General features: G+C 29.9%; 2 protein-coding genes across 3 annotated transcripts in view; one reads left to right on the top strand and one right to left on the bottom strand.

Moving 5' to 3' along the window:
• Uggt (UDP-glucose-glycoprotein glucosyltransferase) overlaps positions 1-15,022 on the bottom strand; it is a 114,190-nt gene extending 99,168 nt beyond the window's left edge. For both annotated transcript variants that reach the window (XM_075380723.1, XM_075380724.1), the window contains exons 1-4: positions 14,878-15,022; positions 10,268-10,484; positions 7,426-7,658; positions 2,535-2,723 (exon numbers count right to left, since the gene is read on the bottom strand). In XM_075380723.1, the coding sequence (XP_075236838.1) occupies positions 2,535-2,723; positions 7,426-7,658; positions 10,268-10,481 (636 nt within the window). In that variant the 5' untranslated portion in view covers positions 10,482-10,484; positions 14,878-15,022. The remainder of the gene's footprint in view (positions 1-2,534; positions 2,724-7,425; positions 7,659-10,267; positions 10,485-14,877) is intronic.
• A 3,068-nt stretch (positions 15,023-18,090) lies between these two features.
• Positions 18,091-26,234, top strand: part of pck (Claudin superfamily protein pickel) — a 43,112-nt gene continuing 34,968 nt past the window's right edge. The window contains exons 1-2 of the mRNA XM_075380535.1: positions 18,091-18,241; positions 24,736-24,802. Of these exons, the coding sequence (XP_075236650.1) occupies positions 18,202-18,241; positions 24,736-24,802 (107 nt within the window). The 5' untranslated portion in view covers positions 18,091-18,201. The remainder of the gene's footprint in view (positions 18,242-24,735; positions 24,803-26,234) is intronic.

Below are 26,234 nucleotides of genomic sequence, written 5' to 3'. Positions count from 1 at the left end.
TAGCCTCTGCAACCACCATAAAGTATTATATCAGAGGATCAATGAAGATGATATGTATGAATGTTAATGAAGTGTCGTCTTGTACGGTCTCAGGTCGACTGTTCCTGAGATGTGTGGTTAATTGAAACCCAACCACCAAAGAACACTGTTATCCACAATCTAGAATTCAAATTCATATAAAAGTCTCCTAAAAGTATGGCTTTACTAGAATTTGAACCTTAGAACTCTCGACTTCGAAACTACTTCCACTAGACCAATCTGGTGGGTACCCCGATCTAACATTAAATGATGGTTACTTCTCTTGAACCTACCACATATTCTGTAGTCATCAGCTTTGTAAGGAAATTCTTGTCTTGGAATCCAACAACAGCATGAAGTACATCAATAATACTTAACCTGTATCACTGATTTAATGGGAAGCCAGCTGAACTCATTAGAATAACATAAGGTCAAGTTATTGTGTCATTCTTCTGTTGACGATTGCTATTCAATTCTCTCAATACAACAAACAAAATAATCTTTGTTTCACTAAAATTGGTCAATGTATAGAAAAGTTATTTGAAATTAACAATAAGCAATTTATTGTTATATTGTAGTATAAACTACACAACCAGTTTATTTATTTAAATTTGAAGTTCACAACAGTATTTCGTTGAAATCTTTTAGTCTTATATCAATATATTTATAAGCTACGCTAACAATTTTAGAAAGCTATTAATAATATTCGTGACCGACATAATAAATACAGAACATCATTCCTAGGTTTATATGTCTAAAAAATTTAGGATTTTTCCATTATCTGACTGACTACCAGTACATTATTTAGGAAACATGGCACTGAAATTGTCTTATAATCAAACTGTTCCATCTATACGACAAACAGAACACTTTTTCATGTCTACGCAATCCACATATAACAATACCAAGATACCAGTACAACGATAAGATACCTGATTAATTTGTTCTCTGGTAATCTTGTCCGTGCATTTGTTTTGTAAATAGCCTAATTATGAATTTTATTTGTTTTGTTGAAACTATTAAAAAATTAAAAGAATGCCGATAAAGTTTTTTTCAAGAGCACAGTATTTTATATAATCTGAGGAAATATATTCATAAAATGTGGGAATACTGAGGAATTGTTCACGAAATGGTTTATAGTTAAAAGGTCGAGAGAGATTGTGTTATTCTAAATGTGAGAGTTAAGAATACAAACAGTTACAACAAGATATGTTCTTGATGGCTCTAAATTCCCTTTCTGGAAAATTTTATTTTTCATCTGTTGCTGGTTTAATAAGCTAAAAACAATACAGTTTTCTGAGCAGAAGTTGGAAATTAACCGTACTACTGCAACTGATTGGTGTAATTATATTATTGAAGAGTGTGCAAATACAAATACAAAAAGAATCAAATACAAATAAGCGATCCTGGAAAAACTGTAGAAATTGATGAAAGCCTATTTTTGCAGCATAAGAGTGACAATTGAGCATGTATTACAGCAGTAATAAATATTTGGATATGTTTTGTGAAACAAGGGAATTTTTTTTTTGGTGTTGAGAATTGAAAGATACAGTTGTAATCCATCATCAAAGAATGTATTCTTCCAGAAGTATTACATTTCATAATGGAAACCATACCCTTCATAAACATGCTTATACCCATCAAGCAATTGTGCATAATATAACCTTGTACACCCAGACGCTGGCATGCATACACAAGGAGTAAATACAGGTTGGCTCACTAAGCAATGAAACAAAGCCAGTGCAGTACACACCAATCCATAACTAACTCTTATAGGCATTTATGTAGCATCGATGGCACGTAGGAGAGAACCATTTTTAAAAAACTTTGGCAGATATTAAGTTCTACTAGCCTTATTAGTAAAAGTAAAAATAATTATATTTACAATTAATTAATTTCTCAAACATGGTACCGCTGATATGTTAAATAAATAAATTAACAATTAATATAATCCACTTACCAGCACAGCACGTTGATGTGATCTCTACATCTTTAGGCTTACTTGGAAGCCATCATCATCAGGAGTTAAAATTAATGCATTTAAATTCAAAAGTTTAAAAAATCATAGTTAAAATTTAAAAAAAAGTCATGACTGTCTGGTCCTACTAGTATAGTCTATGTATACCCTATGAGTACACTAATACCGGACAGCCATGACTGTTTTTAAATTTTAACGATTTTTTAAACTTTTGACTTTAAATGCATTAATTTTAACGCCTGATGATGGCTTTCAAGTAAGCCGACAGATCTAGAGAACATATCAACATGCTGGTATGGTGGATTATATTAATTGTTAATTTATTATTTACAATTAATTACTTACAGATTAATCAATGTACTGGTAAACAGATAATGAAAGAACCAAGTTTCTTTGACATTGCTATTATTTAAGATGGTATTTTTACATTTTTTAATAAAACTAGAAAATAATTTAGTAGCTAAATTTAATTGTTTCTCACAGACTTTTTTAAAGGTGTATAAATATGAATATATTGTTATAATTGTTTTCTACATACCTTAACAAAATGTCTAACCACATAGTCAATTTCACCTTTATTCGATCGTTGTTTCAATATTTTATGAAACTGAGCAAATTCTGGTGTACCTAATTCTCCATATAAAATAGCTACTACACTTCTATTATCTGCTCCAGGAAAATGATGGTCTAAACGGAATGTCTCCAACCGTTTTACATCTTTATCAGCCTGTTATTTTAGAAAAAAATTTAAAAATATTTTTATTAGATCAAAATTTTAATAAAATAATAAACAATTAACACTATAATAAAGAAAGGTTTTTAATAGATAAAAATATCTTGTTTAAGTACATATTAAGACACAACTTTTTTTTTAAGAGCTTCCACCTATGCAGCCACTGGATAGGAAATAAGAGTCCTCCACCAAAAAAATAATGCCCTAGTTCTTTTTATCTCTTACCATCCTCAGGATGCATTGTTTTACATCCACAAAACCAAAAATAGAAGGGATCAAGGACAATAAGACGGACTGTGTAGTGAGAAGAAGATCTACTTATTAGGATAGACTGGGATAGTTTACTGGTTTGCCAGGACCATATCAGATAGTTAGTGCTTCTCTTTATCTATAAGACTGGCAGTTTAAAACCAGGTCAGACCTGTTACGTTTAATGCTATCACTTCTTTGATCTTTATATCCAGGCCATCTTGCTTTAGAGATTCCATTTAATAAATAGAACTTAATTAAATTTACTGTTTAGTAAACAAAACTTACTACTACAAAACCTTTAAAAATCAAATTCAAAAATACAAACCCCCAATCCTACTAATAAAGAATGAAAATGCTAAACTGGCCCACAACAATAAAGACAATATTTTTCCTAGTTAAATATTTCAACAAACTCCTAAATTGCGAAGAACTGATAGAACTCCTAAACTTCAACACCAACATTATAATAACAACACCACCAGAAAACATCAACCCTTCCACAATAAAACAAGTCTACTAAGCCCTGGGTAAGATGAATAATTTACAAACCAACAGGAGACCAGACTTTTGTAGAGATCTGGAAACATGTAGGAAGATCAGAAAAAATTGCTCTTGATCAACATCTTCATCAGCTTGTCAACATCTGGGGATCAAAGAAGAACTGCCAGAACAGTGAACAGCCATCATCCATCCACTATACAAAAAAGGGGACAAACAGATCCTAACAATTACAGGGAAATCTCTCCTATAAAAAACATACAAACTTCTTTTAAGGACCATCCTCAATAGGATCAGTTCACAACTTGAAAAAACACTACGAGAATACCAGAAATTTCAGACCCTGCAGGAGCTGTCCAGACCGGATCATGAGTACAACAGGAAAAATGGATTACAACAGGAAAAAACTGAGACATGTGAACATCTGTAGATTTCATGAAAGCTTATGACTGCAACAAAGAAAATCCCTATTTAAAATTCTAAGACACCTCAGACTACATACCAAATTAATAAACAAGATAAAACCAATTCTCACAAGCACTAATTTGAAGGTAAACTTCGGAGGTGAGCTCTCGGAACCATTTGAGATCAAAACATAACTGTGCCAAAGCTTTCACCGCTATTATTCAACTACGGTCTAGAAATGGAAATGAAGGAATGGCCCAGAAAATGCCTCCCAAAAGTAAATGTAGGCCAAAAAATCAAAACAAACTGTCTTTGCCGACGACTTGGTACTGCTAGCAAATGATATCGACGAAGCTAAATCACAGATATTAGAACTTCAAAACATTGAAAATAAAATTGGTCTCAAAATATCATTCAAAAAGACAAAAATTATGCCCTAAAAACCAATATAATTCAAAACAAGTAAACATAAATGGTAATAAAATCAAAATAGCAACCCAATTTAAATACCTCGGAGAAATAATAATAAACAAACACACCTCGATCCAAATAAGAAAAAACAAACTAGCTAAAGCTAAAAAATTAATCTGGTACACTTACAATAAAAACTGCCTATCAATAAACAAAAAAAATAAGACACTGCACCCCAGTTATAAAACCAGATGCCACTTATATAGCAGAAACACTTCTTCCTAAACAAACAATCAAAGACAGACAGAGTTCAGAAAATCAAAAGAATATTTGGAAGAATCTGCTTCGATAAAAAGTACTAGAAAGATAGGTAGTGGTGGATTGTGCCCAGCAAAGTCATGTGCAAAGAGTTAGGACCCATCACTGATACCGTGCATAAGAGGAGACTAGGATTCTTTGGATATATCATGAGGCTGCAAGGTTCAAGATTTTTGAAACAGTTAGTACAATACAATCTCAACTCAAAAAAACACCAAGACAGTATACAGATGGATCAGAGAAATAAGAGAGGATCTGACGGAGATTGGCCTTACACCAGAAAACACCACAGATAAGATTAAACAAGAAAATCAAGAACAAAAATGGTCGCTACACACTCACAAGAAAAAACACACAACATGAACATTTTCAACCCTAGAAAGGGCACAAAGTTTGGAATGTATGAAAAAGTTCTGGGAGGACTGCAAAACCCACAGCCCCATTGAAGAGACTTTGATAATACTGACTAAAGTGATCCTATGCGATCATAAAAGATAATAAAAAAAGTGTATTTTTATCACTTAATTTTTTATTTTTTAGTCACAATTACAATAAAAAAAATTACTGTCGCAATTAGACAGTGTATTATTATGAAACTTCTCCGACACAGTCTCAAGAAAACGTGTTAATTTTATAACTTTTAAACATATCGTATAAATAATTACATAACTACACAGTTGTATACAATCGTAGATGAATTTATCCTGAAATATAATAACATTGCAAAATGAATTACTGATGCAAACTTATCTGTGCATAAATTTAAGAGCAGTGATTCATTGACGCAAGATGACAACTATCCATATATAACCCAAATAATATATTTAAAATAAACTAATTTTGATAAATAAGATTTTCTGCATAAAAGCAGAAAACATTACATACATTACAAAAAGAAATTTAATGCTATAAAATTTTGATTTTTATAGAAAAAACATTTTCGTGCCAGAAAATTCTGTACAAACAAACTATATTTCTGTAGTGATTATTTTTATATATAACCAAACTTCACACAGGGTTATTCGTTTTCTTGTCTAGCAGAAGGCACTGCTGACGCACTTTATGTTGAAGTCTTTCGTATAAATGCAGTTATTTGAATTTCAGTTTTTTGCAAATAACACATTTTCTATAAAAATATATTTTTTATGGAATTTTTTTTTATCACAATACATACATTATCATCAACAACAAGCATGTGTGCAAAATTTTAGCCTTCTACCTCATATGGATGTAGATTAAACATTGCTGACAAAATTCTGACCATCTCGCCATGCGACAAAATGCACAGAGTAAGCTGAATAAAAACTATAAGCCCCAGGATGCATCAGCCTCAAATTTAAAAAAGTAAAAAACATACTTTTTGAAACAGATTCTTATGTACCAATATTAAAAATTTTGGTTATCACATTATTTTTGTTAAATATCTCGGCTTCAAAATTTAAAATATTTAAATATAATCAAAAAAGTAATTTTATAATTAATTTTTAAAAAATTAATCAATAACATTAAAATTTATTTACAAAACATGATTTTTTATTATTATTATTAATTTATTGAAGAAATAACTAAAGCCTGCCTAACTGAACATTTTTGGTTGATATTTTGTAACAAATTTTTACATAAGTTTTAAAAACAATTCATAATTTTGTTTATATATATATATTTTTTTTTAATAAAAAGGGATTATTTTATCATAAAGATATAAACAGAACTTAAAATGATTGAATTCAATTAAAAAATGATTTGCAATTGATTGCCACTTTTTTTTGTCAGGGTAAGAACTTTCCGAACAGCCCTCATGTGTGCTTGTGCGTGTATAAATTCTGTATTGTTCCGTAATCTTAAAATTTAATTTCCCCTTGCACTTCTTTTCTATCACATTTTGCTATCTTCATTTAACTCTTATTTATTTTCAAACTGAATTTACAAATGTACTTTTTACTGCTAAAATAAACAGATTAATATTTGAGATGATATGGATACAGTTTTTGTGTGAGAGAGTGAGAGAAAGAGAGGGAGAGAGAGTGTGTGTAAAAATCAGACTTCCACAAAGATTGCCACAGTCCAATAAAAAAACTTTCTATCAAACTCCATGGAAGAATGGTAGCAACTCATGAACACTGAACACTGAGAAAACAATGGTATTTTTTATAAACTATAAAATTTCCATTCCACATTCCCACACACAAGCTTCAAGCTTACATTGTGTAATTAACACCATGTAAGCCATGGTGTAACACCATTTTATGTTGTAATTAACATTGATTTACAAATTAAAAAGTAATTCTTCGACCCTTAAAACATGACTGCAATACATGATAAATAGGAACATCAGACAAATAAAGTGGTGGCTTTTAAAATGTGTGTTATAATTAAACGAAATATAGAAGGCGAGTTGTTGATAATAACACAAAATTAAAAAAAGGTTTTAGGGCAAATTTAAAGAAGAGGGAGTTTGGGGCTGAATGTAATAAAAAGACAACTGGTGAGCCCATTAGAGCACCCACGGTTCATGAATTTAGAACTAAAAAGTGAAAATAATAAAAGAATATAAGTATTACAATATATTTCAAAGAAAAGAAATTGCGTATATAGTGTAAATTTTGAGTTAAGATCATCATACAGTATGAATCTTGATTGTATAAAATGAAACAACTGATGACAAAAACAACATTGAGAAGATTACTCCTAAAGAACTTTGATTGTAATAATCTACGCTTAAACTTCAACCACTATTCATTTCCTGGTGGAGAATACCTTAAAATAGACAAGATACAAAAATTTTGGTAAAAATTAATAATTTTATACATACCAATGCTTTATCAATAGCAGATTCAACTTTTTGTGACACGCATATCAATTGGTTAGCTATATCAACAGCAATCGGACAAGATACTCCACGTTGACTGGCCATTTGATTGTACATTTCTATTCTAGGTGAATATACACGTAAAGATAACGCTAACTTAAGTACGGATATTTGTGCTGGAGTCAATAATGCGCCTGCTTCATGAATCACTTTATCATACATAGCTTTCTCAGTACCTAAATTTAATACATATAGTTAAATAAAAAAATAAAAAAAATAAAATATATATACAGGTGTATCAAAAAGAATGACCCAATTTCATAATAAAAATCTGTTATAATTACAACAAATAACGTACAACTCACAAATGTTTAAAATTTAACTTACAGAGTTATAAATGTCCTATATGTCCTCCATCTACAGCATGGATAGCTGCATTCTTCCACATATTGCAAGCAGTCTTCTATTACAAAAGTTACTGCAGCTATAATACTGGTTTTCAGTTCATCAAAATCAGCAGGTTAACATAACATTTTGTTTCACATACCCCCCGAAAGAAAAACTCAAAAGGTGTAATATCTGGGGATCTCACAGACCAAGGACTTATCAGATGTAAAGAATATTTACTTTAACAATATTTTTGATGTGTTTATGTTTTAAATAATTAATAAGGACTTCAACCGCATCAATTTTTTGTTATAATTAATTGTGTATTTAATGACTGAAATTTGATAAAGGATCTACCATAGTTACTCTCTGATAGATCCACGCAAACACTGGGACTTCTTTTTTTTATCCATATAATGCATACCTAACTATTCCTGATATAATCAACATATTATTATGTATAGATCAAAACAAAATATTTAATTATTAAAGAGATTAAGAGTAAATAATAAATTATTTCTTAAAGGAGAATTATTTACATCGCAGATATTTTGAATCATGGTTTTACCATTCATTACTCATTAGTCTTAATGAGTATTAGTAAGTTTACTTTATCATAGTATTAGCTTTTATAAATTGGTAAATTATATACGATTAATATTATAAATAATTAGTATACAGAGTAATTCAAAAAAGACTTTGCAACTTTAAAAGCATATAAAAATTGATTGAGGTACTTACAGATTCGGTTGAGATCTCGATTCATAGAAAAACATATCACATTTGTCACCCAACACTCACTTTGGTTCGATATGGCTTCCATTTGTAATGTGACATACATCCCACCCAAAGTTGATTTTATTCCAGACTGTAGCCAGCAAGTTGGTCATTATCTCTGTATCTGCGGTGTTAATTCAAAATCTTGGATCAACAAGATAAACAGGCAAAGGTGGAAAATAAATTCAATCTTTAATGAATACCCAAAAGAAAAAATCTAGTGGGGTTAAATCTGGGGAGTGAGGTGACCATGCAATTGGACCTGCATAACCAATCTACCGACCTGAGAATCAGAGTATCCAAAAAATCTCAGACTTTTAGGCAGTAGTGAGGTGGTGCCCTGTCTTGTTAACAGTAATGGCTTTAATATTGGTCATCATCATCTAACTGAGGAATTAGAAAATTTTGAAGCATGTTCAGATAAACTACAATTTACGGTTACCTCCTGGAAGAACGAGCTGTACAGTCTTTGCTTAGGGCACAGAAAACATTGATCTTAGGGCTACCACAAATATGCTACGAAGTTTCATGAGGGTTTTCGCTACCCCATATTTGGCAGTTATGAGTGATCACCTTTCCAATGATGTGGAATGTTGACTTATCACTAAAAATTTACATTGTCTAAAAATGATACAATTCTATCCATCATTTTCACACAAAGCTGCAGCTGAGCAACTTTGTCGTTATTTGTAATGTATTGAACCATGGTTAGTTTGTATGACTAAGTGCAATAGTTTACGTACTATGCGCCAAACACTTGTTTGAGGAATGTCAATATCACATGACCCACATTGAGATGATTTCTTCGGATCGTGGGCAAAGTTTTTCCTGAGTTATTCCATAGCACCTTCAGAAATGCATGACGATTTTGTATATTTACCAGAAAAACCTGTCTCAACAAAGGTTTGGTGCCAAGAGTAAAATGTATGCCTTCTAGGAAGCTCCCCATTGTGCTCTACAAAAATTAAGTTGAAAATTAAGTTGAGCTGCTGATTGAAACCAAAACACACAACAACCCTGTTCCACACCAGTAAATGTATCCATTTTTAATAACCCTGATGACAGTGCTGGTGGTTGAATTCAGTACTATGTATTAGGTGAGTTAAAGCTATGAAATGAGATCTCAATGAAATCTGTAAGTTATCTAAATACATTTTTATGTGCTTTTAAAGTTGTAAAGTCCTTTTTGAATCACCTAGTATAATATATCAATATTATATAAGATTAGTGTATAATATAAGGACGGAATGTACCAACTAAGAAGAGTGGAAGAGTTATATAATTAAGAAATAGAAAATAGAGGATAAGAAAAAGAAGGATAAAATTCCTTGGGCATCTATGTAGAATGAATAAAATAACAGAATGACAAATAACGTTTTTGATTTTATTAAAGAAAAAAGGAGAAAAACAAATTGGTATAAACAGATCGAAAAAGACCTTGAAGAAATAAAAATAAACAAATTATTTTAAATATTAAAGAGATAAATTTAGGAAATTGGTTGATGAACAAGTTTAAAAAAAAATAAAACTTAAAAGAAATCTCACGTGAAACAAAGAAAAAAGAAAAAAACAAGCAGAGATGTTTTGGGGAAACAAAAGTCAAATTATGTAAACATGGTGCAAAGATGACCTCAACAAGCAAAAAAAGTTTAATATTAATAATATATAAAACACAACTCACCTAGATCAATAATTGGAGGATCTAATGCAGAAATTTTATCAATAAATAGCCAAAATAAGTGTGAATCTTCTTCAGCTAAATATTCTGCAACTTCCAAGACAGCAGGTGTTACTTCCCATTTTGTGTCGATTACAGTTGTCACTGATTTACTTTTCTTCTTGGCGCCAACTCCAGCATTCCACAGAAGAAACATGAATACCAATCCCCACCACATTTTCTGTAAAAATAAACAAATAAAACCAGATTACTATATATATATATATATATCAAATAACAACAAAATAATAACCACGAAACACAGTAAAGAAGCTAAATAACTAAAATACCAAAAATCGACTTTCATGGGATCCCGTGTCATCAGTCTGTACAAAATTCCAAAATTACATCAAACAAAAACAAAAATAAATACATAAAACCTTAAAAATTTAGAAAACATAAACCCTAACAACCACAAAATTTGAAGAACATAACCCAATGCAAACTGGAATGATAATAAATTTAAAACATCACACAACTATGTTTGTAAACACTGCTGCCAACTGCTACAACCAACTATGTCTTTAATTCAGTTTAATCCAGTTAAGTTAATTAAGTTTAATCAAGTTTTGATTATAAGCATTTGACTATATAATCACTGATATAATGATTTTGATTATATATATATATAAATAATGCTTATACAATGTTTCTCAGCAAAAGGATGCATTAGTTTATGGTATTACAGTAAATTACACAATATTACAAGCTGCTCTAATGTATACCTGAGTTACAATTTACTCATAGAATTGTCATCAGTAGGTACAAGATTTTCAATATCTGTATAACCAATCCCTGTGATATAAAATATAAAGTAAACTATAGGTCCGATTATTGGCTGTTTTTCAATGGCTGACATTCAATAATATAGTCTGTATAAAAAAGAATGACCCGATTGCAAAGCCATACATCATGCAATCACACGTGATCAGTGAATGAAATCTGCACCGTTTGAAAGTACGCATCTTTTGAGTTTGAAATACCGACCACCAGATTTCAATGCTAGCGTTCAAACATATTTATTGAAATATGTACCACCATTTTCCATTTGTTGATTGCCCATTTGCTTAAAACCAAAAAAATTTTTAAATTTGCAAGAAATATAGCCACCAAAAAATCTTACATTGAAGAACTTTCAACCAAAATACTACTATAAGAATATTTTATTTTCTATTTTATCATAAGTTATTCTCTAGCTTTAACGAACAGGTCCTTCCTAGTAAATTTTCTCTACGCTATGCTTCCTTCTTCACCGAATAAGTGAAGTGTAGTAGGAATAATACTCTTCCCTTCAAATTGTTTATCGTCTTCTCTTTTCTTTCTTCCAGAATAACTTCCAAAACATCTCTCCTTTTAGAATTACTATTTAACACATATCCAAAGAAATTTTTTTAACATTTCTAAATATTACTACTATACTTCATTCCTCTTTTACCATCTTGAATACCTCCTTAATCTCATATCATCTGCCTATTCAATGATAAAAATTTTCTTTGCATTCATAATATGCCTTAATTATTTTTTAATCTCTTTAAAGGATTATCAACTTTTTATTTCCACTTCTAATTCTTTAACTCACTACTCCTATAAATCTTGTATATGCCCTAGATTTAAAAGAGAATGTAACCGTAACTCACACTTTAATACCAAACAGAATAATGCCATAATGTCTTTATTTTTATCTAAATTACAATCAGTGCCTTGTTTTCTTTCTTTCCATTTTATCAGCGATGAGCAGTGTGGCTTGAAGGACATGAGTTTATAGTAATTAACAAAAACAACTAAGAAAATAAATAAACATTGACGTCAATCCATACCAAATTACCCATTACAAAATTAAAATTATTTAAATTAATATTTCTTGCGAATATTACAGTCTTGTTACATTTAGAGAGCTGAAAATTATTGTGAAATTTATACAGCTGTTGCATGTTAACCAACTTTGTATTTTTTTAGGATTGGCAGAAACTTTAAATATTTCTTTAGTTTTAATGATATCAAGTTTAAATAAAAGTCAAATTAATTTGAAATATGTTTATATTATATTATAACATATTTTGACCTACACTACAGAATAGCTCAAAAACTAATTAAAAATCTAAGTTATAAAAATACAAAACTCAAATTTATGGCTAAATATTTTGGAAGAAAAATGCTTGCATTCGGTTTTTTTCTGCGGGGTATTAGATTAATTAAAAAAATTTTAATTTTATTCTTTATTAGACCTCTAAGTAAGAATTTAATTAATATGTATTATTTTTATATAATACTTATATATTCATCTTTTAAACAAAATACATTTTAAAGAATAACTGTTGATAATTCTGAGGAATTACTCGATCAACTTCAATTCTTTTCATACTTTAATAAGCCATAATAGACATCCTTAAAATCAGGAAAACACAAAATCAAGATGTCAGAAAGGAGGTTTAGACAGCAGGGGACCTGTGGAAAACCAAAGTCTGTACCACATTATCAGTAAACTAGTCAATTATCTATATTTTTGTGAGTTATGGCAACTTCTTCAGATGCTAATCCATTCTGTGCAGAGAGGTTAAGGTTACAGTAGCAATCACATTTCCATGCTATTAGTCATGTGAAAGATGGAAAATCACCTTACAAAGAGCCATCAGTCATCTTCAACGACCAACTCAGAGTCTCTGATGATTATTAAGGTTATAGTTTACAGTGCTCTCTCCACAAAACTCAACCTTATCTCTAATTCTAACCTTAACCCTAAAATATCTAAACAGAACTTTAACCTCTCTCCACAGAATGGATTAGCATCTGAATCATAACTCACAAAACTCATTGCTAATTGACTAGAGTACTGATAATCGGTATACACTTTGACCTTACACAGGTCAACTCCTGTCCAACCCTGTTTTCCAACATTTAGTGGCCTTGTGTCTTCCTGATCTTACACATACCTACTATGATATATTAAAGTATGAAAAAAATTTAAGTTGATTAAGTAATTGCTCAGAATTATCCAAAAATTCACCACAAAATGAATTTCACAGTCAGAAATACAAACACAATAAATTTAATTGGCCAAATCATCACAGAAAGTAAACAACAAAAGCCATTTTAGAAGTATACAGAAAACTCATAATGACACACTTATCACATCATTTCAAATTGGCAAACCTTTCTGCATGTATAAGTATAATCCACACACAGACTATCAACACAACTATGTCATCTGAAAATCACATAAAAGAACTCAGCACTGTAAACTATATACCACACCAACAGCTATAACAGCACACTTATTGACACATTACAATACAAAACAACAAAAAATAAACAAGACAAGTAACTGCTCAGAATACTTTTCACCTGAATGAAATTGTAAATTTTATTTTGCATAGTTTCAACTACTTTGCATACTACATGTATTTTGCTCATGTGACAATTTTAATGTGAAATAAATGAATTTCACATGCAACTTACTGATTTGATAGAGCTGGTCTTCAACAAAACATTAAATGGATTAAATAATATCACTGATATCCTTTTCAATGCTAGGATGGTAGTTCTTAGTTCTGTTTTACATCAGTAGAAATTCACAGAAAGAAAAATTACATAATAAATATTATTTTGTTATTCATAATTCCTGTTGTCATTCATAATATTGTATTTTCATAAGAAACTTATCTGTGGAAACATTAGTGGTAATATTCACATTTTTTGTTCTTTTTCATGGGTTAGTTGTTTTAATTCCACACATCAAGTTTCATTTAATGTTTTTTAAACAATTTTAAAGATTTAAATTGAAATTTGTGATTTTATACAAACGTAAAATTGTATATTTTTTTTAAATTGTACTTCGTTCAAGTTATATTGGCCATGCAATCAGAAACAATTTTTATATGGTTTTTAAAGTATTTTTCTTGGGGGTTTTTAAATCGATTTTTTTGAATTTGTGGGAAAATAACAAAATGATCTGGTAGTCTATTACTATAAATTATAAATGTTCTGCACACCAATAGGAAAAAGTGTATGGAGAAAAAATATAAAACCAGAAAACTGAAGAGTGGAAAGCAAAATGAGCATGACAAGATCTTAAATTATAAAAAAAGGGGCATTTAAGTAGTGATAAGGGTAAAAAATATCAGTGTTATAGGAGTATGAGTGGAACTTTCAAAGGGAGCTAATTTAATGGACTATAAACAAATACTGGAAAAAATCTAAGTTTATCATTCAACTAAATTTACACGCATTTTTAGTTCTTTCTTAGGTTTTAAAACAAAATACTCTACAGGTTGTACTTCCATTACACGTTACTGCAATAGAATATTTTTTTGCTTTTTCAACTCGTTTTCAGTACCATAGACCCTCTACGTAATTCTTAATGTTTATTTATACTGTTTTACATTCGTTAATGCTTATACTGAAATATAATATTTCAACGTAAAATACACAACTTGTAAAACTCAAAATCATGTATTAACATTAAGGGTAACAAAAAAAAACCGTAAAATATTTTAAAATTTTGAAGTAGCAGAGTAAAACACTCATTAATAAATACATTTCTTACAGTAATAAATAAATTTATTTTTAATACTTACAATAATACGTAGGTATATAAATTAATTAAAAAAAAACAAATCCACAAACTTCACAACACGCAATAATAAATTACCATCACACTCAGATACACATTACTAACGGCATAACCTCTCAGTTCTTCAGTTATGAAGAGCGGCCATACAAGTGCAGATCTCTGATTGGTCATAAAAGAAGTACGATTATCGATACTTTCGTATACGCGTTTTAGTGGATTTATTATTATAAACAGTTCTCAGTTCACTGAGAAGACTCATTCGAAAGAATCCATTTGGAAAATGGCATCAAATTATTTAAATCAACATTTAACAATAATAACAGCACTAAATTAATAAAATACTCTGTTATGTTGTGATTAAACAATACTACTGTTCGAAATGAGTTTTCCTTCACGGAATCTATTTATTAAACTGATAACTTCGTCCCATTTATTTTTTTTTAATAAGAATAACTGTTAAAATAAGTAAAATATCAGATATGAATGTAAAAATGACAATTATGGATCCAGTTTTTTTTTTTGCAAAAGGTACAGTCTGCATCTGTTTAGCTCACTTTACTAATATGAAACAAATTAATGAAGTACAAACGTTCTAAAATTTATGCTCCCAATAACCTATGAGGATGATGAATAAAAATACATATAAAAACTATAAATACTTTTGATTATTATTCATGATTGTTATTTGAAAGTTATCTGTTTGGAAACCAGGAATCTTTCGAGCTAAGAGTAATAGTGAAGCACTGACTACACTTCTGTACTGTGAAGTATCGCTTAAAAACCGTCAGAAGTTCAATTCGTATATCAGACGTTCCTCAGTTTCAAATTTGTTACATGCATGTAATTCACTTTCACCCCATAATTACCTATCTTGCCAGGGTTGTTTTGGTCTGAGAATTTGAAACGAAAGAGGTCATCGTTAATTTCAGTCAGCATTATTGAAAATTATATATATGAAGATTTCTATATTAAATCCCTAGGAAATAAACTCAAAGAAGATAAAATATTTTCCCCACAGACTATACATGTTTTCAGAACATTGACTGACCAACACGGAAGCCATTTTTGAGCTACGCAATTTTATTTATACGTTGCAATCTGTTCAACTACTGAACAATAACCAATCCGTTCCCATCGCACAATGAGATGAGGATGATATGTATGACATGTAAATGAGGTGTAGTCTCGTACAGATTGAGGCCGTGACGTGTTGTCCTGAGATGTGTGGTTAATTGAACCTCAAACACCAAAGTACACTGGTATCCATCCACTGCCTAGTATCAAATCCATATAAAAGCAACTAACTTTTGCTAGCATTCAAACCTTAGAACCTTCGACTTAAAAAAATCAGCTATTAAACAAGTGATTTGTGTCGACGAGTTAACCACTAGACCAGCCCGATGATCTGTTTATATTTATTAATATGTAATCTTTACTAAAAAGAATAGTCACTTATTCTTTTAAAAAAATGACAGTTTTTTCCACCTCATCAAAGCTGACTGCAGAACTATTTTCGTGTAGCTCAACACAGTGGACCTTATAGCCCAATTTCCATTTTAATAAATTACCGAACAATTTAAAAGAACTTCTTCTCGGTGTATTTAAATTAAACGATTTTTTTTACTGAAACAATATTTCTCGTAGAAAAATTTTTAATTAATACTAATTAAAAAACGTAACTTTTTGGTGTGTGTGTGTGTGCACACATATATCAAATAATTTTCATTAACTCCCTTAAAAATATAGTGTTTTAATATTTAGTATCTTAAGGCATTTAATTTAATATTTATTATTTCATGTGTTTCTATTTCAAACAAAAAATACAGTCACCGTTTCGTTTGCTTTATACAGGCAAATAATGGGTTTTTACACGGACTTGAATACTAGATCGTGGATACCGGTGTTCTTTGGTGGTTGGGTTTCAATTAACCACACATCTCAAGTATGGTCGAACTGAGAATGTACAAGACTACACTTCATTCACACTCATACATATCATCCTCTGAAGTATTATCTAAACGGTAGTTACCGGCTAAACAGGAAAAAGAAAAAAGAAGGCAAAAAATGAGACCCACCGGGTTGGTCTAGTGGTGAACGCGTCTTCCCAAATCAGCTGATTTGGAAGCCGAGAGTTCCAGCGTTCAAGTCCTAGTAAAGACAGTTATTTTTACATGGAATTGAATGCTAGATCGTGGATACCGGTGTTCTTTGGTGGTGGTTGGGTTTAAATTAACCGCACATCTCAGGATTGGTCGAACTGAGAATGTACAAGACTACACTTCATTTACACTCATACATATCATCCTCATTCATCCTCTGAAGTATTATCTAAAAAATGGTAGTTACCGGAGGCTAAACAGGAAAAAGAAAGAAAGACAAATAATGGGGCAGTATGCCTACCTATTCCTGCCTGGATCTACATGATGTATTTTCTGAATAAAGGCTTCATTTAATTAATGTTTAGTCGCAGCTTATTTAATTGTGCCGAGATGTGACATTTTAATTCCCAGAATACACTTTTAAAAACTTACATTTGTAGCCTGTATATTGGTAGCTAATGCACCTTCTAATTTTTTTGTTGTGAATCTATTCACTGATATACAGGCGTTGACATCTGATTATTTCATGGCTAGCGATACAAATGTCATGGATAACGATTTACAAAATGTAATTATAGTTTTTTACTTTTTTTGCCATATCGAAATCATATAATTTCATAACTTTTTTGGGAGAAAATATTGTACTACAGCAGGTTGTAAACAAGCACCTCTCGAGGGCCTTTTTGGATGAAAAAATATTGCTTTCAAGCAGTGTTTTTCGTTCGGCCTTCGGTAGCTCCAGTAGTTAAAATTGATGCAATTTAAACGTATTATCCGACTTGACAGAGAATTAAATTATTGAGCGTTATTGAATAACGAATTATCCTAAGATAAGGGAAAAGATTTCACATTTTGACACAATGATGGTTATTCATGTACCGAATTTTGTTATTCAGGTGTCTTTATTTTCAATGGCATTCATAAATTTTCGGTAGGTTTATTTATTGTATTGTAATTATTAATAAACCTTTTTTAATTCTTCAAATTTAAATTTAAATTCTGGAGACAGTTTACAAATCTTATCATGTAACTGACTTGTCGTGATAGTTTAAAAGGATTCAATGAGTCTGGTCACAGGTAACAGATAATTCAGGTTGCAGGTTGAATTGGTAGTTCTCTTCCTAGTCGAGACGTATAGTACGCCATTACGTGTAGAGTAGGTGTGTCCTGTTGTGTCTGTTAGTTGTATAGTACATGAAATTTTATTTTATTTGATATTAGTGGCCATTATGACTAGTGATCCAAAACTTGATTATCCTAAAGCTTCAGGTCAGTTTTTTTAAAGAAAAATTTAGTTTTTGTTATTGACGAATTAATTGAATTGGGATTAATTTTATTTTGGGGTTAATTTCTTATTTACGAATGTGAAACAGGGTTGTTATTAACGAATATTTTGCTTGTACGCATGCGTTTGTTTTTTAAAAGTTATCTTTTTATTTTGTACCCCTTTTTCGGTTCTGTTCGTCAGATTTGGTTATTATGATTTAAATAATTACAACTTCCCATAACAAAAATTGAAGATGAAGTCAATCACTGTATCCATTATCCTTTATGTCACATATACGTAGATCTGCATTTTTACCGAATTCTATTACTAATTATATCTATTTGGTTTTCTGGTTATATGTTGCAGTAGCAGCCTAATTTTTAATATTTTATTATTGTGTTTGTATTTTTTCTTATTTTTGAAATTTTATTTTTCAGGTAATTCCATCATAGGTATTCATTATAAGTTGTATGTTATTAGTAGTACATCACCTATGAGGGTTTTCTCTGATTAATTTAATTAGTATTATGCACTTTTGTTTTTATATAATATTTGGAAGTTATTTATTTATTTTTTAAGTGATCCACCCTAACTTAATAAAAGTTAGCCAAGTTGTATTTTTATATATTTTCGTGAGGTAATAGTAATTGCTTTTAAGTCGGTAATGTGAATAACCACAATCAGTACATTACTTCCTTCCAAGTGAAACCAGGAATCCTGATTGTATTTTATTATAATAGTAATAATGAAAAAAAAGTAAATTACATCATACGAAATATACATGTTATTAAAAAAAAATTCTTTATCTACACTGGAAACATTTATCAAATATTAAGAGAAGTTTCAAACTGTTATTCTGTACTTATTTTATGTTTGTAGTCTTAAGTCAGAAAGCGTACAGTTTGTCTAATCAATCTGTGCACTAATTTCTTATTTATGTTTTTTGTATTCAATATTTACATTTCATTGTTGCTACATTCATACGGTTTACAAATAAAAATATAGACAATATTTAAAAAAATAATTATAAGAAATAAAAACAAGTTTAAAAGTTAATTGATTGATTTTTAATATTTAATTAAAAAAAACTATATTGAAACAAAACTCAGTGAGTTAATTTACTTACATTGTTGCTGTTAAGATTATAAGATAACTTATGTCATAGATACTGAACGATTTTTGTTTTGTTTATATTTGTCTATGACAGTTGGCAATGATATTAGTTTGAAATTTTAACTTTTTTTAAAGGCACATTGAATCAAATGTGTAATAAAATGTTTCAAAACTTATTTAAAAAAATATATTTTTCTGACCATTTTCAGTGACTGGTTACGCTGTTTTTACATTAATTTCTGGTGATGTTAGTAGGTTGGTCTTTTTTTTTTAATGGACAATATATATTGGAAATTTTTTCCCCTAATATTACATTATAATCTGTTCAACTAGTAAACAAAAAACAACCCCCCCCCCCCCCATGTACCAATAAGATGAGGATGATACATACGACATCTAAGTGAGATCTAGTCTTGTACAGACTCAGACGAACCATTCCTGAGATGTGTGGTTAATTGAATCCCAACCAACACCAGAAATACACAGTATCCACTGTCTAGTATTCAAATCTGTATAAAAGTTAATGTTGGTAGACATATGATTTGTATCTATAAGATTGTAAGCAAATAATGATTGTATGTTGCTGAGAAAGGGTTTTAAGTTATATCTTGGTTTATAACTGCATCCCGTTTGAATAATTTAGTCCTTTTTCACAATTGATCAGAGTTTAGTTTAGCTATTCCAGTAGAAATTGTTTGAAATTGATTGCAAATTAGTTGATTTCGAAATCGAGAGTTCTAAGGTTCAAATCCTAGTGAAGGCAGTTACTTTTAAGTGGATTTGAATACTAGATCATGGATACTGGTGTTCTTTGGTGGTTGGGTTTCAGTTAACTACACTTCTCAGGAACGGTTGACCTGGGACTGTACAAGATTACACTTCATTTACTTTTATACACATCATCCTCTGAATTAGTACCTTACGGTGGTTCTGGAGGCTAAACAGAAAAAGAAAGTAGAAATTTTTTGGTGATTATGTTTTGAGTAAATGATTTATCTTGTTTTATTTATTTTTGTGAAAGCTACATTTTGTGGAGATTTTTAAATTTGTCATTTACTTTCTCTAAGTCATTGTTTATGTATTAACATGATATATTTTTTATCTTAAACTCTGTATTCTTATCTTTCTTTGTTTTCTATCGTAATGTGTCAGTAAGTGTGCTGTTATATCTGTTACGTGTGCTATGCATTTACAGTGCTGAGTTCTATGTCATCTTCAGATGATGTAGTTGTGTTGAATAGTGTATGGGTCATATTTATAAAAGCAGTAAGGTTTGAAATAGTGTGATAAGAGTGTGTCATTGTAGATTTTCTATATATTTCTAAAATTGCCTTTGTTGTTTGTGTTTTGTGATTATATCAGTCAAATTCATTCATTTATTGTGTTTATTTTTGGCTGTAAAATTCAATTTTTGGTGAATTTTGGATAATTCAGATCAATTATTTAATCAATATCAGTTTTTTTCGTATTTTAATGTAATATAGTAGATATGCTTTGGATCAGGAAAACACAAGATCTTAATGTTGAAAAGCAGGTTTGGACAGCAGGTGACTTGAGCAAGGTCAAAGTCTGCGTCCCGGTATCAGTACGTAAGTCAATCAGCAATCAGTTTTGTGAGTTATGGTAACCTGTTCAGATAATCATCTGTTCTTAGGTTAGGGTTAAGGTTAGAGTTATAAGTATAAACCTAAATCTGGTAAGAGCAGGTGTATTCAATTTGGTAATAATTGTGTGGTGATAGAGAGCAGATTGAAAAAAATATTTGAGGTTAATTATTGATGAAAACCTAAATTGGATATTAATAAACTAAAAAATGAGTCGCGAAACTGAGGGCTTAAGAAAGTTCTATTTTCTGTTTCTATTTTCCAAAGTATGTTTTGAAATTGATTTGTTGTTTGCCTGCCCATTCTAGGTTATAGTATAAAATTTCTTTTCAGGGTAGTACTGGTGAAAATAATATTAGCCATTAAGTATACTACACAAAAAAAAACTATTTGTATGTTTAGTAACATACAATTCCAATAAGCAGTTAAAACATACTTTCCCTTTTTGGTGAACTTAATATGCAATAAGTATATGTGAAATCTAAAGGCAGGTCCTCACTACAAGCTACCTCTAACTTGCCATCTCTACCCCACTCCTACAATTCTAGAACACGTGCTATTGGTAGCCATGAAAGTAAAACTTGTATTTATTATTATTATTGTTTATTCTACCATATTAATTTATTTTTGCTATTATTTATTTCTTTAAATTTGTCATTTAATTATTATTATTTTATTTCACCTGCTATTTATTTCATTTATTTGAGCTACTATATAAATTATTTTGTATGAAGCCATTATATGTGTTATGTTTATAAAAATAGTACAAATTAACGTTTTAATTAATTATATTAATTTTACGTTTATTATATTACAGACGTAATATCTCTGTAATATTCAAATTTTTTTTTAATAATAATTATATTACTTTTACTCACATTTCTTTAACACTTTATTTATTTATGTTCTTTGTACAATTTAATATTTCTATTTTGTAGTTTTGTAGGCTTACAAAGCTCAAAAGAATGTTAGTTATTGGTGTGTACATGCTATTTAGAAATAATTTTTGTAAATAACAACACTACGTCAAAGAAAATCATACTTATTTCATACACTTTTGTATTGTGTTGTTACTGTTTATTTATATCAAAAGCTTAGTAACATATGTGAAAAAAACATATACTTCCAAGAAATAAATAAATTACTTCATATTCATCTTAAACAAAATGTTAGGTATAGATAATGTTATTTGTAATAAAAAATTACCAGAAAACTTTTCGTTACTGTAATAGTGCTGTCATAATTAGATATGATGCAAGTCATTGTAAATTAATTGATGTGCCTTTTGAATGCACTACTTTGGCTGCTGGTGTGAGAAGTCGCTGAGTGATGTTAAAAACAGTGGAGAGGATGCCATAGTGTACTATGGACCTGCCTTCAGATATTACATATATTATTGACATTTATTTATAAAGTTTTTTCAATTTCAATATTGGTTAATAATAAAATTAAATTTAAGGTCAGCAGTAAATATCCTTCGCTCAAACCAAAAAGTGAAATGTTTAAAATAAATTTTTGTTATTTTGTAGTCCTTGGATGTAGTCGTTGAATTTTTTATTAAAGTATTAACACATCATTGCAGTATGATGCAGCATCTACATTATCATCTTGTTACTTGAAATGAGCTTAAGCTATTCTTGAGAATCCCAAAACACTGTAAGCATAACTTCATCAATTGAGGACGTAACCTTGAATTTCTTGCATGAAAATAAGAAAAAGTGCTTTCGTTAGGGTTGGATGTTGCTAATGTGTTTCTTCAGAGATTAGTAAAAATAGTCTTATTGATTCATTTTGTTTTCCTTAGTAACTTGTTTGGAATCTACCACGAGAAGTTTTGTTTTATGAATTCAGATTATCATGGATTTTACGGTAAGTTTACAATATGAAGACACAGTTGAAGTTTGTTTTATCTTTTATTTTTCAACTGTCAGCAAATATCACTTTCTCTACCGTTGTTACTGTTATTGATTATTTTGTCACAATTTTAAAAGACAACTTGGAAACTTGTTAAGTTAGTCAACTATCCGTAATTACAGAGGTAAATTTAGTTTCTTTAACACCCACTTTGTTCCTTATCTTTGATTCCTTTTTCCTCATTATTAATTCTAAGAGTGCAAATCTGATCCTTCAAGGTTCACCATGTTGAGTGTCAAGATTCCAGTAGGGAGGCTGTGGACCAATTCTAGGACTTTGTTTCTAGTGACAACATAAGCCGAACGACTGAAGTGCATATTGGATAAAGCCAGACCTTTTATTTAGTTTTTATCATTAAAGTCAACAACTTTAGAGGTTGTTTTTGAGAAAATTTATCAAACTAGTTTTGTACCAGTTCATTTTAATTTTGGAATATTCGTTATAAATATTCTTTGCTGAAAGTTTTTACACTGAAAAAAATGCACACCAGCTTATTTTAATTTTATTTTTTGGTTGTGGTAACGATCTTTAACTGAGTTGTTCTGGTCATTTGCTATCAAGCAACTGCTGATTATATATTAAGCTGGATTATACTGTCACATAATGAGACTGTTTGAAATTATTAAAAACTATTTTCAGTTATCCCACATCGATTTGTGACTTACTAATGACTTTATCTTATTTATTAAATCCATTTTAGAAGAGACGTACATAGGGTAGATTAAAAAAAAGTAAGTATGATTTAGAATATAGAAAATTTGTTGTTATTAAAAGATTAGCTTCACCAGAAACACTTCCTCTATAATGTAAACATTTTTTAAAATCATGAGATAGGTTTGTTTGTTTGTTAAAAAATAATACGAGCTGATATTTTTTTGTATTCAAGTTGATGTAGATATATATAAAAATATACTTGCATTCTTTAAATACCTTTGGGATGACTGAATCTCTTCCTGCTTCTGACAACGTAGAACAAGACAGCTGAACGTTCCGTTGCTGTTAACGTTTTGTATTTCCAACTTCGACATCTATCAATAGTATCATACGTACTAGCCTTAAAACAGCCGCATTCTTAAGTTTGGTGTTAAAGTTTAGTATGCGCAAACACAGATGTGTAGTAGTTCAACCCAGAGTGTATGAGGTAGTATCGGCTCTGTTAATAACACGTGGAGGAGGAGTGCATCGCGACAGAACGGCAATTCATTCCCACCTGGTAATTGAGCTTTTGACGAGTAATATTTTATTGTAGTTTCCCTTTGACATCTGTAACTTGTGTTTGAGTTTTACATAATACATTCAACAATTATATGCTTCATAGGTATATTTTTTTCCAAATAACATGATGTTATAGTAAAAATCGTTAGTTCTTCTTTGGTAAGAAACAAATAACGTCTTAAAGGATTTATATTTTTATATTATTTTTTTCACAGTCGAAACTAAAAATTCAAACGTAACTAATTAAAACTCATTTTGTATAATTTCTTATATATATATATATATATATATACAAATAGAATGTGATTCCAAATTACACGGCAATCTCTTGTGAGATGATGTACAGCCAAAAATAAGAAAAAAATTCATATGAACATAAATAAGAAAACGGTTCGTTAGCGAGTTTCAGCTCGCAATACATTTAGCCGTGTTTTCTGCTCTTTCTGTGAAATTAAACAGTACTAAAATTCTTGGGGATACAAGTAGAGCTCAGATTAGAAAGGAATGAAAACGTACATTAAATCAGTCAAGTGATTGATGGCAGAAAATTAAAAAAAATATACTATTTACATTGCTTAAATCATGTTAATTATGTTTCTGGTATGTGTATATTCAGAACTAATATTTTGTGATGGTTTTTTTTTTTACAGATGGAATTGTGTACGGTGGGATCCTTGTATACATAGCAGGTTTATTTCTGTTGATTGCCTTTGCAAGGTAAGTAAATTATTTTTTCTTGGGTACTTTTAGTTAATTGTTCCATTCCTTGAAAACTTTGCATATTTGAGTTAGATTGCTTAAAAATAATTTTCTTTAAATTTAAATTTCATTATTAGTGTTATAGTAAAAATTATGAATTACTTAGATGCGTATATTTATTTAGGAAACCATTATCATACCAGTAATGGTCTCAGAAAATAAATTACTGAACAAAGTGATTTTGAAGTAAAGTTAATAATTATTAAGTGGAAAGAAAAATATATGATTTTTTATAAAATTTCCTGTTTCAAAATGATGTTTTCTATCTTTTTTAAGCTCATTACAGATTGAGTTTTATGCTATCTTAAGTGCAGAAGATCACCGGCAATGTGTATGTCGCATTTTCAACACCAGTTGACGGAACTACAGCTACTTATATCCAAATTCAAGGTAATACTGATGTTTGGGATCTACACTTAGAGAGCAACATTTCTAGCTCTTTCTCACTGGCTATAGAAGTCAACTGATGGTGTCTACTAACTTAAACATGTCCAGACTCATTGATGATTCCCATTTATTTTGAGATACGCTGGGGTACAAACAACATTGGTCTTAAGCCACTAGCAACACAAGCTATCTCCTTGTGTTCACATGCATAAAAATGTTGCTGAAAACATAGCCAGATACTTACTGCTGTTTATTATTGTTCATTCTATTCAAAGCTTAGATAATGAGGCTGATAAAGAGTTGTGATAAAGGCATAAAATTTAATTACCAATCTATATGTGCAGCACTACTCTCAAACATACAGAGTTATTCTTAGATACTGGATAAAAAATGTCTGTATCCTTGTTTCAAATAATTAACTCTTAATTATTACGCTGTTGTGATTTCAATGATGATGTCATGAATTACGCTAACAATTAATCATTTGTCATGAAGAATATCACAGAATTAAATAAATATTCAGTGTTGTTTGCTGAAGTGAAGACCTCTGTATTGTTCTTGGCTCTGCTTTAATTTGTGACAAGAAATGCAGTAGGCTTGACCTGAAACCTGTCAAATGCTTGGTTTCTTAAATGAAAATCCGTAATAGGTCAGGTATTTATGTTACCAGCTTATAATTTTAGCTAAGAATAACTATAAAGTAGTGGAAAAAATTAAATTTAAATAAATGTTTCTCTAAATGTATTTTTTTTCATTTATCATTTTTCTTAATGTATAGATTTTTTTTTGTTTTTACTTTTATTTCATTAGTATGTTTAATCTATACTATTATATAAAGAGGAAGGCGTGTTTTTTGTTCAGGATAAACAAAAAACTACTCGATCAGTCACAACCAAACTTTTACCCGTGTTTCTTTGCATAACTGAGAAGATTTATAGATTTATTTCATCTCAAAAAAATATGAAAAACAACAATAAAAAAAAAAATGCTTCACTGCATCAAT

This window comes from Lycorma delicatula, chromosome 12 (genome assembly GCF_047948215.1).
Source record: "Lycorma delicatula isolate Av1 chromosome 12, ASM4794821v1, whole genome shotgun sequence".
NCBI lineage: Eukaryota > Metazoa > Arthropoda > Insecta > Hemiptera > Fulgoridae > Lycorma > Lycorma delicatula.
This window is presented reverse-complemented; position numbering and strand designations above follow the sequence as displayed.